Source organism: Mustela nivalis (genome assembly GCF_964662115.1).
Source record: "Mustela nivalis genome assembly, chromosome: 1".
Lineage (NCBI taxonomy): Eukaryota > Metazoa > Chordata > Mammalia > Carnivora > Mustelidae > Mustela > Mustela nivalis.
The window spans coordinates 6,004,413-6,019,240 of record NC_139020.1 but is presented as its reverse complement, the minus strand read 5'-3'; the positions used below and the strand labels follow the sequence as shown (position 1 = coordinate 6,019,240).

The 14,828-nt window shown below is 38.1% G+C and overlaps 1 protein-coding gene across 2 annotated transcripts in view; it reads right to left on the bottom strand.

Annotated features, from left to right (window-relative positions):
* BRWD1 (bromodomain and WD repeat domain containing 1) overlaps positions 1–14,828 on the bottom strand; it is a 113,884-nt gene that overhangs the window by 16,431 nt on the left and 82,625 nt on the right. For both annotated transcript variants that reach the window (XM_082697629.1, XM_082697628.1), the window contains exons 33-39: positions 14,603–14,675; positions 13,659–13,697; positions 11,761–11,907; positions 11,037–11,189; positions 7,654–7,820; positions 2,362–2,585; positions 722–886 (exon numbers count right to left, since the gene is read on the bottom strand). In XM_082697629.1, the coding sequence (XP_082553755.1) occupies positions 722–886; positions 2,362–2,585; positions 7,654–7,820; positions 11,037–11,189; positions 11,761–11,907; positions 13,659–13,697; positions 14,603–14,675 (968 nt within the window). The remainder of the gene's footprint in view (positions 1–721; positions 887–2,361; positions 2,586–7,653; positions 7,821–11,036; positions 11,190–11,760; positions 11,908–13,658; positions 13,698–14,602; positions 14,676–14,828) is intronic.

Here is a 14,828-nt window from a genome sequence, read left to right as displayed (position 1 = left end):
GTCGACAGAGATAGACAAATACTGTATAATTTCACTTGTATGTGGAACCTAACACACAAAATAACCAAAACAAACTAAGAACCAAGCTCACTGATCAGAGAGCAGATCTGGTGGGGGAGGAGTGGTGAAGGAGATCAAAGACACGAACTTCCAGTTATAAGACACAGGGATGCAATGTACAGCATGATGACCACAGCTAGTGCTCCTGCATATCTGAAAGCTTCTAAGAGTGAATCTTAAAAGTCCTCTTCACCAGAAATAAAGAAAAACTTTAACTATGTATAATAACTGACTGTAACTGTATTACTGTGATCATTTTGCAGTACATACAAATACCAAATCATTATGTTGTACCCCGGAAATATAATGTTGTATGTGTCAATTCTATCACAATTTTTTAAAAAATCTAAAATGGTGGGACACCTGGGTGGCTCAGCAAGTTTAAGCATGTGCCTTCAGTTCAGGTCACGATCTCAGGGTCTTGGGATCGAGTCCCTCATCAGGCTTATTGCTCGACAAGGAGCCTGCTGCTTCTCCCCTTGCTTATGCTCGCTCTCTTCCTTTCTCTCTCTGGCAAATAAATAAAATCTTAAAAAAAAAAATCTAAAAAAGACCTTTAGCCATATGTGTAGATACATTAAAACAATAAACCATTCTATGCTTAACTTAGGGATTCCCTTGATAAACACTCCTCCAAAGTACCAACCACTGAGTGTCTTACCACTTTTCCTCTGAGCAGCTCTGGTTCTTGTCACCCTGAGACTACTGCTTCTGGCCAGCCCACTACGTAAGGAAGCTTCACGCGGTCTTGACCTCTCTTTGCTTTCCTCTGAACTATTAGAAGCTGAAGATGAAGAGGTCCCTAAGGAATCTTCCATTTCACTTTCTAAGAAAAAATAAAGCATCACCAGTTCGTCACACATATTCTCTCTTTACACACATACGCAGCTGTTTCATAACAACAAGCTAAAAGCAGATTCTCAAAATACTTAGAGGAGATTATGTTTTTAAAAACTGTTTCAAAGAACAGGTCATAAAATTCTGGCATTAAAAAGTATGTCATCAGCATTCCAAATTAAGTTTTTTCTCTGAAAGGACCATATTGAATCCTGGATTGGATTCAGTAAATACAGTTTACGTATTTCATAAACTTCCATTTAGAAATGTAATTAGCCCCCCATCCACTTCTGTCCTGAGACCGGTATTTCCTTCAGGATAGACAACTGCTGTGTAGTCCCATGTCAGTGGACACACTGTCAGGCCTTGTGCTAGTAGTAAACCCTGTAAGAGCACAGTGTAACCACACGTGCTTTCAGCTCAAGAGCCATTTCGACCTGTTCCACTGCAAAGGGGGAGGGAAGGACAGAAAAAAACAAGATAAATGACTTGAAGAGTACATGTCACTTCTCCCTAACGACCTCACTGAATGAGTGCACGCTCCAGTGCGAACACGGCACAGAGAAGCTTCCCGCTCTTTCGTCTACTCCATCCTTACAAACATATCACAGAGTGAAAGTTTCATCAAAGTGAGTGGGAGCATGTTGCTAAAAGATAAAATTTTGCTCCACAAATACAACCCCAACTCTGTGTTAAAGTGGCTGTGTTAGGACACGAGTCACCAAGTTGTGTTTCTGTCTCTGAAACTGCTCTGCCATTTGCCATTCTGTCTGTCCCTATTCTATTCCGGTCCACTTCCCAGCACACTGACTCGGTTTCTAGATTCTTCCCTTTCCCTGCATATTACTGCCAAACTGACTGATCTTCCTGAAACAGAATTCATCATGTGATTCCCTTACTCATCCAGGGACCCAAATAAGTAATCCAAATTCTTCTGCAAGGCTTGCCACTCTACACTGCAATCTACCTCTTTGGTCCTATTATTTTAAGTCATAGTAATAAGTCATCAAAATCACTCAGAGCAACAGGGAAGTATACACCCACCACAGCCTCATTCCCACAGTGCTAAAAAAGGTTTAGGATTAGCTTTGGTTACACTACCAAAGAGCCAAGAACCATAAGCAGCTTGGAATTTACTAGGCTCACATGATGATGATAATGATGTGTTTTTTTAAAAAAAGAAGAAAAAAGCATCTTATTTTGTATATTAAGTGTGATATTTATATCCCATTATTTAAAATAGAGAAGATTCAAGTTTGCATAGAATGCAACTGCACCATTTGCAAAGACCAGCACTTATCAAACATATAGTAACTGCTGCAATTTTGTTACTTTTGACTCTTTTGAATACAATTTCCTCAACTGTTAGGACAGTCTTATTTATTCCTTCCTCTGAAGGCACAGTAACTGGCAGTGCTACACACAGGAGTGATGGACAGTTAATTAACAATGCTCCCGTCTCACCAGATAACGTGGAGCCATCATGCAGAGTGACAGGCCTACTTCTCCTTCTTTCTGACGATCCTGTTGAATCCGAGGAGTCACCAGACGTCACCCCTGAAGAGACACTAGCACTTGTCCTGTGGCTCGCAGAGTAAGCAGCCCTACTGGAGGTAGACTGGGTAGGAGAACCTACCAATTCAGGAATTACTTTTGTCTGAGATTTTAACCGCTTCTGCTTGATATTTCTGGTCAAAGACAGGACAAAGAAAACAAAATTTAATTAAACCAAGAATGCCTGAGTAAAAGTATACTATTACTTAATCTGAGAATAATTTTATGATTGAAACACTGAAATATTCATTGTTAACATCTTATTCTGACATGGATTACTACTAATATTCTTACTCTAAATTGTACATAATTTTATTCCAAACTGGAGTAATGAACAAATGATCCAAGTAGCAGAGTTATGAACAGAGAATCAGACTGAATGTCAAAGTTCTTTGGAATAAAAGCCAATGTTCATGTAATACAGGCATTCATTCATAATACAAAACTGAGTATCAGTAAGACACAATTTTCTCTCTTGTCTATCTGTTCCTAAACTACAGTATAAGATTAAGAAGAGAAAGCAACAAAACCTAAACAGTAAGAACAGAGGCAAAAAAAAAAAAAAAAGATCAGAACAAGATAGTTTTTTCTAACACCAATCCACTCACTTCTAAGTACCAACGAGTTCACTATGCTGCGTACCTGAGCCATGGATTATGAAGAAAAAGTAGAAGTTTAGGACAATACAGTCTTTGGTTTTTAAATTACAGATCCGGGTTTAATATTCATCTTGAATAATCCTATTTTTGTTTAAAACAAGACAGAGCAGCTTTTAAGAATATCTAATCTGAGCTTAAAAATAACCACAAGGTTCTTTTTTTTTTTTTTTTAAGATTTTATTTATTTGACAGACAGAGATGACAAGCAGGCAGAGAGAGAGAGAAGCAGGCTCCTTGCTGAGCAGAGTGCCTGATGCGGGGCTGGATCCTAGGACCCCGAGATCATGACCTGAGCAGAAGGCAGCGGCTTAAGCCACTGAGCCACCTGAGGTGCCCCAACCACAAGGTTCTTTAAAGCAGCAGCTGTTTTGGGCCACCTGGGTGGCTCAATGCATTAAAGTCTCTGCCTTCAGCGCAGGTCATGATCCTGGGGTCCTGGGATCCAGCCCCACATCAGGCTCTCTGCTCAGCAGGGAGCCTGCTTCCTCCTCTCTCTGCCTGCCTCTCTGCCTACTTGTGATCTCTGTCTGCCAAATAAATAAATCTTAAAAAAAAAAAAAAAGCAGCAGCTGTTTTGTCATCATCAGGAAATTTCAAGCTTCTTATGTCAAAATATTAAACTTCCATTACTATCAACTGAGGGACAGACCAATAAATATAAAAAGAAATAGTTACCTGCTCATACTCATCATACACTTCATTTTAAAACAGAAAACAAAGTGATAAATACCTACGGAGTAAGACTGCTTCCTTTTCGTCCTGACTTTTCATTGGTTCAAAAAGAAAAAAATTTTTTTTTTAATTAAACTCCTACGATAACCGAAAAACGCAAACTGAGGTTCTTTTTATAAAATAAATGGCCCATACTCTCCAAAAATGTCAATTAAGAAGACAAAGGATGAAATTAAAATTCCTGATTAAGACTAAAGAGGGGCACCTGGCTGGCCCAGTCAGTGGAGCCTAGGACTTTTGATCTCAGGGATGTGAATCTGAACCCCTCATTGCATGTAGAAATTTACTTAAAAAAACAAAAACAAAAACAAACCTGAAAATAGGATCACGTGAGGATTAAATGAGTTAGTATTTTTTTAAACAACAGACTAAAGAAACATATATATCCATATATACGCAATGCAAGATCCTCCTTTGGGTCTAGATTGGAAAAAAAAAATTGCCCTAAGGACGTTATTGGGTCAATGGTAGAGATGCAATAAGGCATGGTTAGAACCTTATTTATGTATTTATTTTTTAGCAAATCCACACTAAGTATTTAGGAGTAAAGGAATAGGATGTCAGAAACATTTTTTTGAAAAATTTAGGAAAAAAAAAAAAATCTCACAACAAGATAAAGCAATGATAAAGCAAATGTGACATACTATGAAAAACTGGTGAGTCCAAGCAAGGGGTATAAAGGAGTTCTTTCAATTATTCTTCAGCTTTTCTGTAATTCCAAAATTATTTCAAAATTAAAAGTTGGGGGACGGGTGGGGGGGGAGGCAGGGAGGACTCACATAGTCCACTTCGTAATGTACATCCCTAAATGACAGGCTGCAAAGCAGCTCAACAGGACAAACTCACTCACTGAAGGAGCACGTGTTTACCTGTTTCAAGGCAGCTGGCAGTCTAAACAAGGGGGCAGGGATGCAAGGAAGACTCTGGCAAACCCTCTCACTCAAAAAGCAAAGATAAAACTGGCAAATCATCCGAAAAAGTCATTTCACAACTCTGGAAGGTAATCACAGGCACTTAACAAATTAAAAAGCATTTATTCAAGAAAACCTTCTGAATCTAAGAAAAAAACTGACTGGAGTTTTGGGCATTTTAACTTCCGGCTATTCCCAATCACGCACACCCCAATTCTGTGGCACAGTGAGGACCAGGATCAAGAGGCAAAGGGAGCTGGCCTGATTTGGGAGTTTTGCAGAACAGCGCATGCTCTGCCTGAGGGCACCGAACTCACTGCCAGCAATCCAGCCAGGCCAACCACATAGCTGCCTAAGCTGGGACACCAGTTAGAGCCAACAAGTTAAAGGAGATCTAGGGAATGAGAGAGTCACAGGAGCCTTTGAAAAGCTCCAGTGTCTTCCCGGGGGTGTGGAAGGTTCTACCTATACTTAAAGTTCTACACATACTCAAGGAGAGCACAGTTATCTAGTTGTCCTTGGCAGACTCTGAGACTCATGCCTGGAAAAAATATACGAAGAAGGTGAAGTCAGCCCCATTCCACCCAAAGAACATCTTCAGAAAAGGGTGGAAGGCTTACTTAAAGTGTGTGAACACAAATTTTTGACCACTGAGCTATGCTAAGTCAGAGAAGACATCCAGGAAGACACCCCACCCCCAGTCAATTTCTTTTTTAATTTTTAAAAAGCAGATTTCAGGGGTGCCTGGGTGGCTCAGTGAGTTAAGCATCTGCCTTGGGGTCAGCTCATGATCCTAGGTTCCTGGGATGGAGTCCTGCATCCGGCTCCTTGCTCAGCAGGGGGCTTGCTTCTCCCTTTGTCTGCCATTTCCCCTGCTTGTGCTCACTCGCTCTCATTCTCTCTGGCAAATAAATAAATAAAAATTTTAAAAATAATAATAAGCAAATTTCAGTGGCTTAACACTAGAAAAGACAGACTACAGAACTGGTTTAGGCAACTCACTAAACAAAACCAGCAACAAGCACCATCAGTGAGGGAGAAGGATCAGAATCCAGAGTCTCTCTAATACATGATCGAACAGCAACAAGAAAACCCAAAGATATGGTATTTCCAGAATGGCAACATTATTTTATTAAGTATGTACGGTGTCCAACAAAACAGTACAAGGCCTATCAAGAGTCAAGGAAGTTTGCCCACATAGAGGTAAAAAAGCAGGCAACAGAAACAGTCTCTGAAAGGACCCAGATGTTGAACTAAAGGTATTTAAATCAACTAATACAAACACATCTGAAAAACCAAATGAAATAATGTTTACAGAATAAAAGCAAGATGACAAGAATATCGATGAAGACATAGAAATTACAAAAAAACAAACATTCTGGAGTTGAAAAGCACAATAAACTAAAACAGATATTCAGAAGACAGGCTCAGCTGCGTGTGTGAGCTGGTACAGGAATCGGAGACCTTGGTAGGTGCGCGCTATCCCATCTGAAGAACAGGAAGAGAAGGGAAAATGGAGAGAACCTCAGAGGCCTGCGGGACACCATCCACCATATCCGCAGAAGTACAGTAGGAGTCCCCAGATGAGAGGGGAAAGGCAGGAGATATTTGAGTAATGGCTAGAAACCACCCAGATTTGATGAAAAACATTCCTCTAGAAAGCTGGAAAAATGCCTACAAACAACCATAGTCGGGTGCAAAACGAAGACAGAATTTTGAAAGCAGCAAGAGAAAAACCCTTCCGTATGTACCAGGGAGGGACCGTCAGTAGCGGGATTAGAGCGGACTTCTCATGGGAAACAAACAGAGGTCAGCAGGCGGTGGAAGGCTATACTCCAAATGCCGGGGTGGCGGGGAACAAGCACCGACAACTAGGAATTCTACATCCAGCAAAACTAGTGTCAAACAAAAACCGGTCAGAATGAACTGCTAGCACACCCACCTTAGAAAGACACACTAAAGGACATCGGGCTGCAAAGAAAGGACACCAGAGGGTACTCACTCCACACAAAAAATAAAAACTACTGGGAAAGGTAATCACATAGGTAAATATAATTAACAGTATCAATGATTTCTTTTCTTTTCTTAAGCAATTTTAAAGAAAACTAGCTAAGCCATAGCATGTAAGGATGTAATCTGACAATAACAACACAAAAAAGGGAGGGAGGGAGCTAAACTAGAACACACTTCTTAAGAGAACGGTATGAATCTGAAGGAGGCAGTTCCGAACGGAGATGCAGAGTGCCAGCCCTGAACTCGCAGGAAGACCCCCGCCGTGCCCTCAGTGTGGATTCCAAAGATGCCCGGATACACACTAAACACGGAATTACTCCGTTTTCACACTGCAACACTCTCAAAGATTCTGAAAATATAATATTAATGTAAGCTAAACAGTCAAAGAAGACAGAACATAGTATTAAATTCCTGATAGAGAATAATTTATAAAAATAAAAAATAAAAAAAATAAAAATAGATAAAATAAATTTTAAAATAACAATAAAATAAATATAATAAAATATAAATTTTGTATTTCTTTACAACTATTCCTCAGAAAAAAATAGGGTGCATAAAGTTTCAACGATATTTCCCTTACTCAATCAAATGCTCAAGGATCACACAAAGTAATCACTTAACTCTGCATTAAAAGAAAAGGGTTCTTATGTAATAAATAAAACTTCAACCCTAAGATTTTTAAAATCTGCAGTGTTCATTAAATGCTTTAAAATTAACCTACTTACGAATTCTATAGTAGCTGTATATATGCAGTGCTTTCAAGTCATAAAAAAACAAATCTTTCTGAATATACTATACTCCTAACCATTTTAGCATAATAAAATTAAAGAAGCATCACCACCTCAAATTTGTCTAATTGCACACAAAGCCTCCAATAACCAATTCACCTGATACTTTTGTTAGCCTGATTGACACGGTTACAATTTTGCCGTCTCTTGAACCTCTGGCTTCTTCGAAGTTTTTCATTGAACTTTTGACCAATTTTAAAATCAGAGGAGATTTTCTTCATTTTTTCTTCAAATAAGGCAGACAATCTCAAGGTCATACTGTAAATCTGCAAGGATATGAAAGCAAAACTAGAACTACAACATACCTTTCAAAATACTTTCACAAAAAAAATGTGTAACACATAGGCTACGTGCAGTCTCTTCTATCACTATTCTAGAAAACGTATGTTCCTTCACCCATACCCCCCTTCCTTCAGAGACACAACAACAAACAGGCACCATCAAACATACACCTCTCAGACAAAAAGAAAGTCATTTTAAATCAAGCAATTCTCTGTAATCTAGGACTGATGTCTACATGTCTGTGGTTCTCATTTGGCTCTTCCCGTTTTCCCATTTACATGTACAAATCCAAAAAAAAAAAGGCCCCCTCTCCCAAAGTTAGATGTGAAGCTGGTGGGTTCTAGGATTGCTATTTAGACAGCAAAAAAGCACTGTCTCCTTGGGATGAGAAAACAAAGGCACTTTCACCCTCATCTCCAACTTGCAAAGTGACTGCCTTTGATGCCATCTAAATTACAGACCGAAGGCTATCTTCCCCCGGGAGAAGAAAACACACCCTAAAACTTTAACGTGGAAGACTGTGTTCTAACAATTTTTACATTTAAATAGTATCAAATCTTTCACAGAATTCTGCAGTGTGATGTTAAGTGCTACTATAAATAACTGCTATAACTATGTGTTTACAGGAAGTATTCTCAACTCATTCACAATCATTCTTGGAAAATAAGCGAAAAAGTCTAATGTTCAAAAGCTGTGTATCAGTAACTCGGATGCACTTGGCAGAAAAGGTGGAGAGGCTACCATTACAGAATCTTTAAAAAAAAAAAAGTGTGGGATACATCAATTTCCTATACACTTTTAAACATGAACATATATGACTTTAAATGGATATTTAAAATATATTTGTATTTAAATATATATATTTAAAATATATTTGAAAATATATGCACACACATGCATATACACAATGTATGTGAAATTCAAAATCCCACTTCATGTTTGACTATTATTTCCAGTATTTTGTGTAACTTGAATTTATTCTTTTCCTTCGCATCTGAATTCTAGTTCAAGTCACCAGTTTCAACAGGTGATATTTTTTTAATCGTATTTAAGTTCAAAACCTGATTGTCTTAAAAATCATTACTTTCCTATTACCTGTCTTCTCATTAGATTTTACATAAACCTGTAATACATTTGCATTGAACACAAACATTTATCAAAAATAGATATTAATAGCTCCCCAAAATTTTTCATACATGAAAAAAACCACAGAGGTGCCTGGGTGGCTCAGTGGATTGAGCCTCTGCCTTCGGCTCAGGTCATGGTCTCAGGGTCCTGGGATCGGGCCCCGCATCAGGCTCTCTACTCAAAGAGCCTGCTCCCCCCGCCCCGCCTGCTTGTGATCTCTCTCTCTCTGACAAATGAGTAAATTTTAAAAATTTAAAAAATAAAAAAAAAACACAGTTACAATCATACACAATGGTGAAAGACGGAAAATCATTCCCCAAAATCATTCCCAAAAGCAATGAGAAAATACTGCGGGCTTTTACCACTGCACTTTAAATTCTAGCCAGGCTAATTAGGTAAAAAGAGAAATAAAGATCATCCGGATGGTAAAGCTAGAACTGAAACTATTGCTCTTTGCAGATGACATGCTCCATATTCATGGCAACATTCCTCCTAATAGCCAAAAAGCAGAAACTATTCAACCGTCCAACAGGAAATGAACAGATAAACAAAATGTGATATAGCCATATGACAGAGTTTTTAGTATTTATTCAGGCATAAAAAGGAATAAAGTTCTCATACGGGATACAACACAGATGAATCTCTCAGATGTCCTGCTGAATGAAAGAAACCCGACACAAAAGACAAATGCTGTGTGACTCCACATACATGAAACATCTAGAATAGGCAGATGCATAGTGACAAAGGACAGGAGACATTACTACCAAGGGCTGAGAGAGGGAAAGAGCACAGTTTGCGGAGTACTGCTTGGCAATTAGGGCTTCTGTTTGCATTGACCAAAGAGTTTTGGAAATAGTAGTGATGGTTAAGCAACACTGAATATAATGCCAATACCCAATATAATGCCAATACCCTTAAAAGTGGTTAAGACACCCTGGGGATAAAAATACATGTTTATAAAAAATAAAAAATTTAAAAAGAAAAAGGTGGTTAAGACAATAAAGTTAGTTACATATGTATAACCACAACTTTGAAACTCTGATAATACACAAAAATCCAATAAATTGTACACTTTAAATGGGTGAGATGTATGATGTATCTTCAAATATATATTTTTAATTAAAGGGGGAAAGAAGCATGAATGAGATTTGTTCTCTCTCTGGAAAGAAAGTGTCTCACTAATGATGAATACGGACAATAACACAAGCTTGGGAAAAAGTCAGACTTGACATTAAAGTGATGTTTAAAAATTGATGTTAAATCAATGTTAAATTTGCACACTGAATGCAAGGAAAGAGTTCTCAAATTAAGAATTAAACAGGAGAGTCTGATAAATAATGAAGAGAAAGTGAATTTAAGGCAAAACGGTTAATTAGCAGTGATAATCGCTGATCAGAGATAAGCAAGTGCTTTAGTTTAAGATCTTCTCAAATCATTGTCTTTTTTTAATTACCCAATATACACTGGCTACAAGGGTTTGTGCTATTTGTGAAAATTCGCTGAGAGTATATGTACCCTCCCTTTTGTACATTTATTATGCTTCAACAAATTTTGAAAAGTTATCCAATGTGTATCCAACGTGTAACATTTTAATAATACTTCAGGGATGTCCTCTCTATTAGTACTCTAATAAATAAATAAAGAGTAAGAGAGCTCATGTGCCTCCTCTCTGCATCCAAAATACCGGTGTGGCGTCAGGAGTCCCACTCCCACTTCCAACCGTTCTTCACTCACTTGCAATATGCTCCCAGCCTCTCTCAGTAAATTTCTAATCCACTTTTCAAGATTCCTACATGTATGAAACACCGGTTTTTCTCGTTCTATATATCAATTTCACTGGCAGCCTCACTCCCCCCAATTCCTATTTGTTTATATGACTTCAGGTAAAGTAAACACGAATTGCTGAAGGTACCAACACAGACATTCAGGCTGCAGCAGGGCACTATTCTTACCAGTGGTTGTCTCTCTGCCCACATATCTGCAACATTCCAACACTGATTGACCAGCAAGTGGAAAATAACCATCAACATAGATTATGCATTTTTTTCTCTGACGACCACTTTTAAAATTACCTTTGATCTTTTGTTTGGTGTATACGCTTTTGCATTGCTAAATATCAACCGGATGTCTTTGCAAAATTCCAAAGGGCTGTCATAATTTCCTGCTTCTAAAGTTTCCCTTACTGTTCCAAAATCCATTGGAGTATCTATAATATCTCGGTAGTCCTAGGTTTTAAAAACAATAATTAGTTCAAAGATTTGATAGCTACTTTTAGAAATCCAAGTGCAACAGATCTCTAAAATATTCAAAAGGTCAGAAGGACACCTTAAGAATCATCCTTAACTTTAAAGAGACCAGATAGACAAAATAAAAAATATACCAAAATGATATACTTGGTAGGATGTGGAATGATTTTTTTTTTTCCTTCTTTACACTCTCATGTAATTGTCAACCTTCCTACAGTAGATTTGTCTATTTTTTTAAAATGTCATTTCCCACTCCCGTATTGGAGAAATGAATACAGATGCTTTTATCCAAGTTAGTTTTCCCGGGGCTGGCCCCATGTAGGATCTTCCCATTATGATGTAGCAGTGATTAGCTAGGTCTCAGCCCAAGTTACAAGGGTGTCTATAGAGTCAAGAATAACTATGAAATACAACTCTTCCATTCAGTGGTAAGAGACAAAGTTAACACGAAGTTAAGACATCTTACTCATTAAAGTTTACTTTAAATACCTTCACCCCAATCTCTATACAAAACAAGAAAAGGCCCAAACATTCAACATTGACAACTTACTGGATATTCAACCAAATCAACAGGTTGTCTAAATGGTTCAGAATCTTCACACTGAAAAATTAAGTTCACTAGTTCCTTACACTGTTTCTTCCAGTTACTTTCAACATAGTTGGTCGCTTTGATGCTCCTTTTTTTCCAATCATGGACCTAAAAACACATTTATAGTATTAGAAATTTTTTCAGTTTTAGAAATGTAACAGTGTGGTGTGACATAGTATGGTGATAAAAATGCAAGTGAACTGTCTCTGTACTGTAACAATGTGGTTACTCTTTTTTTCTTTTCTATTCTTTTTTTGAAGATTTTATTTATTTGTCTGACAGAGAGATCACAGGTAGGCAGAAAAGCAGGCAGAGAGAGAGAGGGAATGCAGGCTCCCTGCCGAGCACAGAGCCTGATGCAGGGCTCGATCCCAGGACCCTATGATCATGACCTGAGCTGCCACCCAGGTGCCCCATATTGTGGCTACTCTTATTTTCTACCTACTTGGAAGAAACCCACTTTTCTGTAAAAAACCAAGAACATCCATCACTCTGAAAATATTGTTCATCCCACCACCTATCTTCCAAGTATAGAGAATATTTTCACAGAATATGAAGCATCACCTGGGATAAACTGGTAGGCTAAATAATGGCCCCAAAGATGCCCATACCCTAATCCAAGAACTCACGACTGTCACTTTACATGGCAGACTTGACTAACGGCATGGATCTTGACATGGGAACACTGCCCTGGATTATCAGGATGGACCCAATGTAATCACAAAGGTCCTTTAAAGAGTGAGGCAAAAAAGGGGTGCCTGGGTGGTTCAGTCAGTTAAGCATCTGACTCTTAGTTTCGGCTCAGGTCATGATCTCAGGGTCGTGAGACTGAGCCCTGCGCTGGACTCTGCACACAGAACGGAGTCCACTTGGGATTCTCCTTCTCTGGCCCCTCCCACTCAGGCTCTAAAATAAATAAATAAATTTTTTTCCCCCCTTTAAAAAGGGGAGGGGGGGCAGAAGAGTCAGAAGTCAGAGACTTCAAGCTGCTGGCATAAAGATAAAAGAGGTGACAAGAAGCTCTAGAAGGTGGAAAAATGCAAGGAAAGGAATCCTAACCCTAGAGCTTCCAGAAAGGAACACAGGTATGACACGCTGGTTTTAGCTCACTGAGACCCATGTCCAACGCTGATCTACATAAGTACAAGACCATTTTTCTTCCTTTTTTTTTTTTTTTAATTTTATTTATTTAACGGAGAGCGAGAGCACAAACGGGAGGAATGGCAGGCAGAGGGAGAGAGAGAGAAACAGGCTCCCCACTGAGCAGGGAGCCCAACGTGGGGCTCAATGCCAGGGTACCAGGATCATGAACTGAGCCAAAGGCAGATGCTTAACTGAACCACTCAGGCACCCCAACACTATTTTGTTTTTAATTGTTTAAGCCACTAGATTTGTAATCTGCTACAGCAGTCATAGCAAGCAAATACTACAGAGATACTGAAAACTTAGAGGAGTCTGTTTAAAAATGAAATTATATGAAAATGACAATAATTCAAGTTTAACTTTCTCAATGTTATTTGGGCCAAGCATATTAGGTAAATTACTATAATAAAAAGCTGAGATTTAAGCAGCAAGCATCTGGGTAACACTTAAAATGTTAAGCATTTTTCTGAGAGAGAGAGCACGTACATGCTCGCAGGGTCAGGGTAGGATGGGGCAATAGAGAAAGGATCTTAAAAGCAGGCACCACGGCTCAGCACAGAGCCCCACTCAGGGCTCAATCTCATGACCCTGAGATCATGACCTGGTCCTAAATCAAGAGTCAGATGCTTAACCAACCATGCCACCCAAACATCCCCTTAGATTGATTTTAAAACACAGAATAAGTAAACAAAGGTCAATCAGGAAGATTAACTTACTCTCCTTCCAGAAGATGTTTTAGGAAGATCACTATCATCCTAGGAATAAAAATCAGAGCAGCTTAAGTGTTAATATTCTCACTTGAAATATAATAATCTAAAAGCATATCAAAGACATTATGTTTGCCTTGTTTACAAAAATCTAAAAAGGCAGACCTTATCAGATGACCTTTGTGGCACCCAGACTCCAACCAACCATTCTTAATAATCCCTTACATCCCCTAAGAACATGCAATAATTCCAAAAGAGCTATAAAAAGTTGCTTTGTGCATGACCTAAATAGAACTTGCATAAGCAACTTTAAATTGGTTTTACCTCGATCCATAAGACCCTCGAAACCATCTCCTACATTTCCTGAATTTCCTACTCTACACATTTTCTTATTCTCTAAATCAGTATCTGTATACCCATTTTTATTCCAAGATAAATCAGCATGAAAATCAGTGAATCACAATAAGGACTTATGTAGAATTTTACATTCCACTGACATGGTGGTGTTTTAAAAGAATATCCTTCCTACAATTTCTGCAACTTCCTGTTTGATTCTGTATAGACTAAAATATTCAATACCACTGACATGTGCCTTAAACTTCAATACCATCTTGAGTGAAAAACCTGTGGGTACTGTGCACATAAGAAAGTTCATGAATTTTTACTTAGAATTAAATCCAACTCTCAGATATTGGTTTCAGCACAAGTAGAGAACATACTCCACAGCTATGTTATTCATATAGATATACTTTGCTTATTTGGTACCAATTACTGGTTAAAACTAACAATTACCTCACTGAACCATCTAGATAATTAGGAAATATACTTTTACCAAAATAGTTTTAATAGTTCACTAGACTATAATGAGAATTGATATTTTCTACTTCACTCAATATTTTTAAGTTACCATTTGAAATTAACAAAAATCATTATAAAATTGACAAACTTCATACCAAATCCTCAGCATTTTGCTCATCATTTTCAGAAGTGTTAGAAAGTTCTGAGATATTTGTACAGTCTTGATTCCTAAAAAACAATTTTTCACGTTTTTAAGAGTATGTAGATACAGTTATCGCTGTTGTCAAAAATTCAAACTGTAGGTTAAGATATAAATAGTTCCCCAAGTATGCATGCCTAATTTCAAGCAGAGGAATATCAGGGTTTTTGAATCTATCCTCT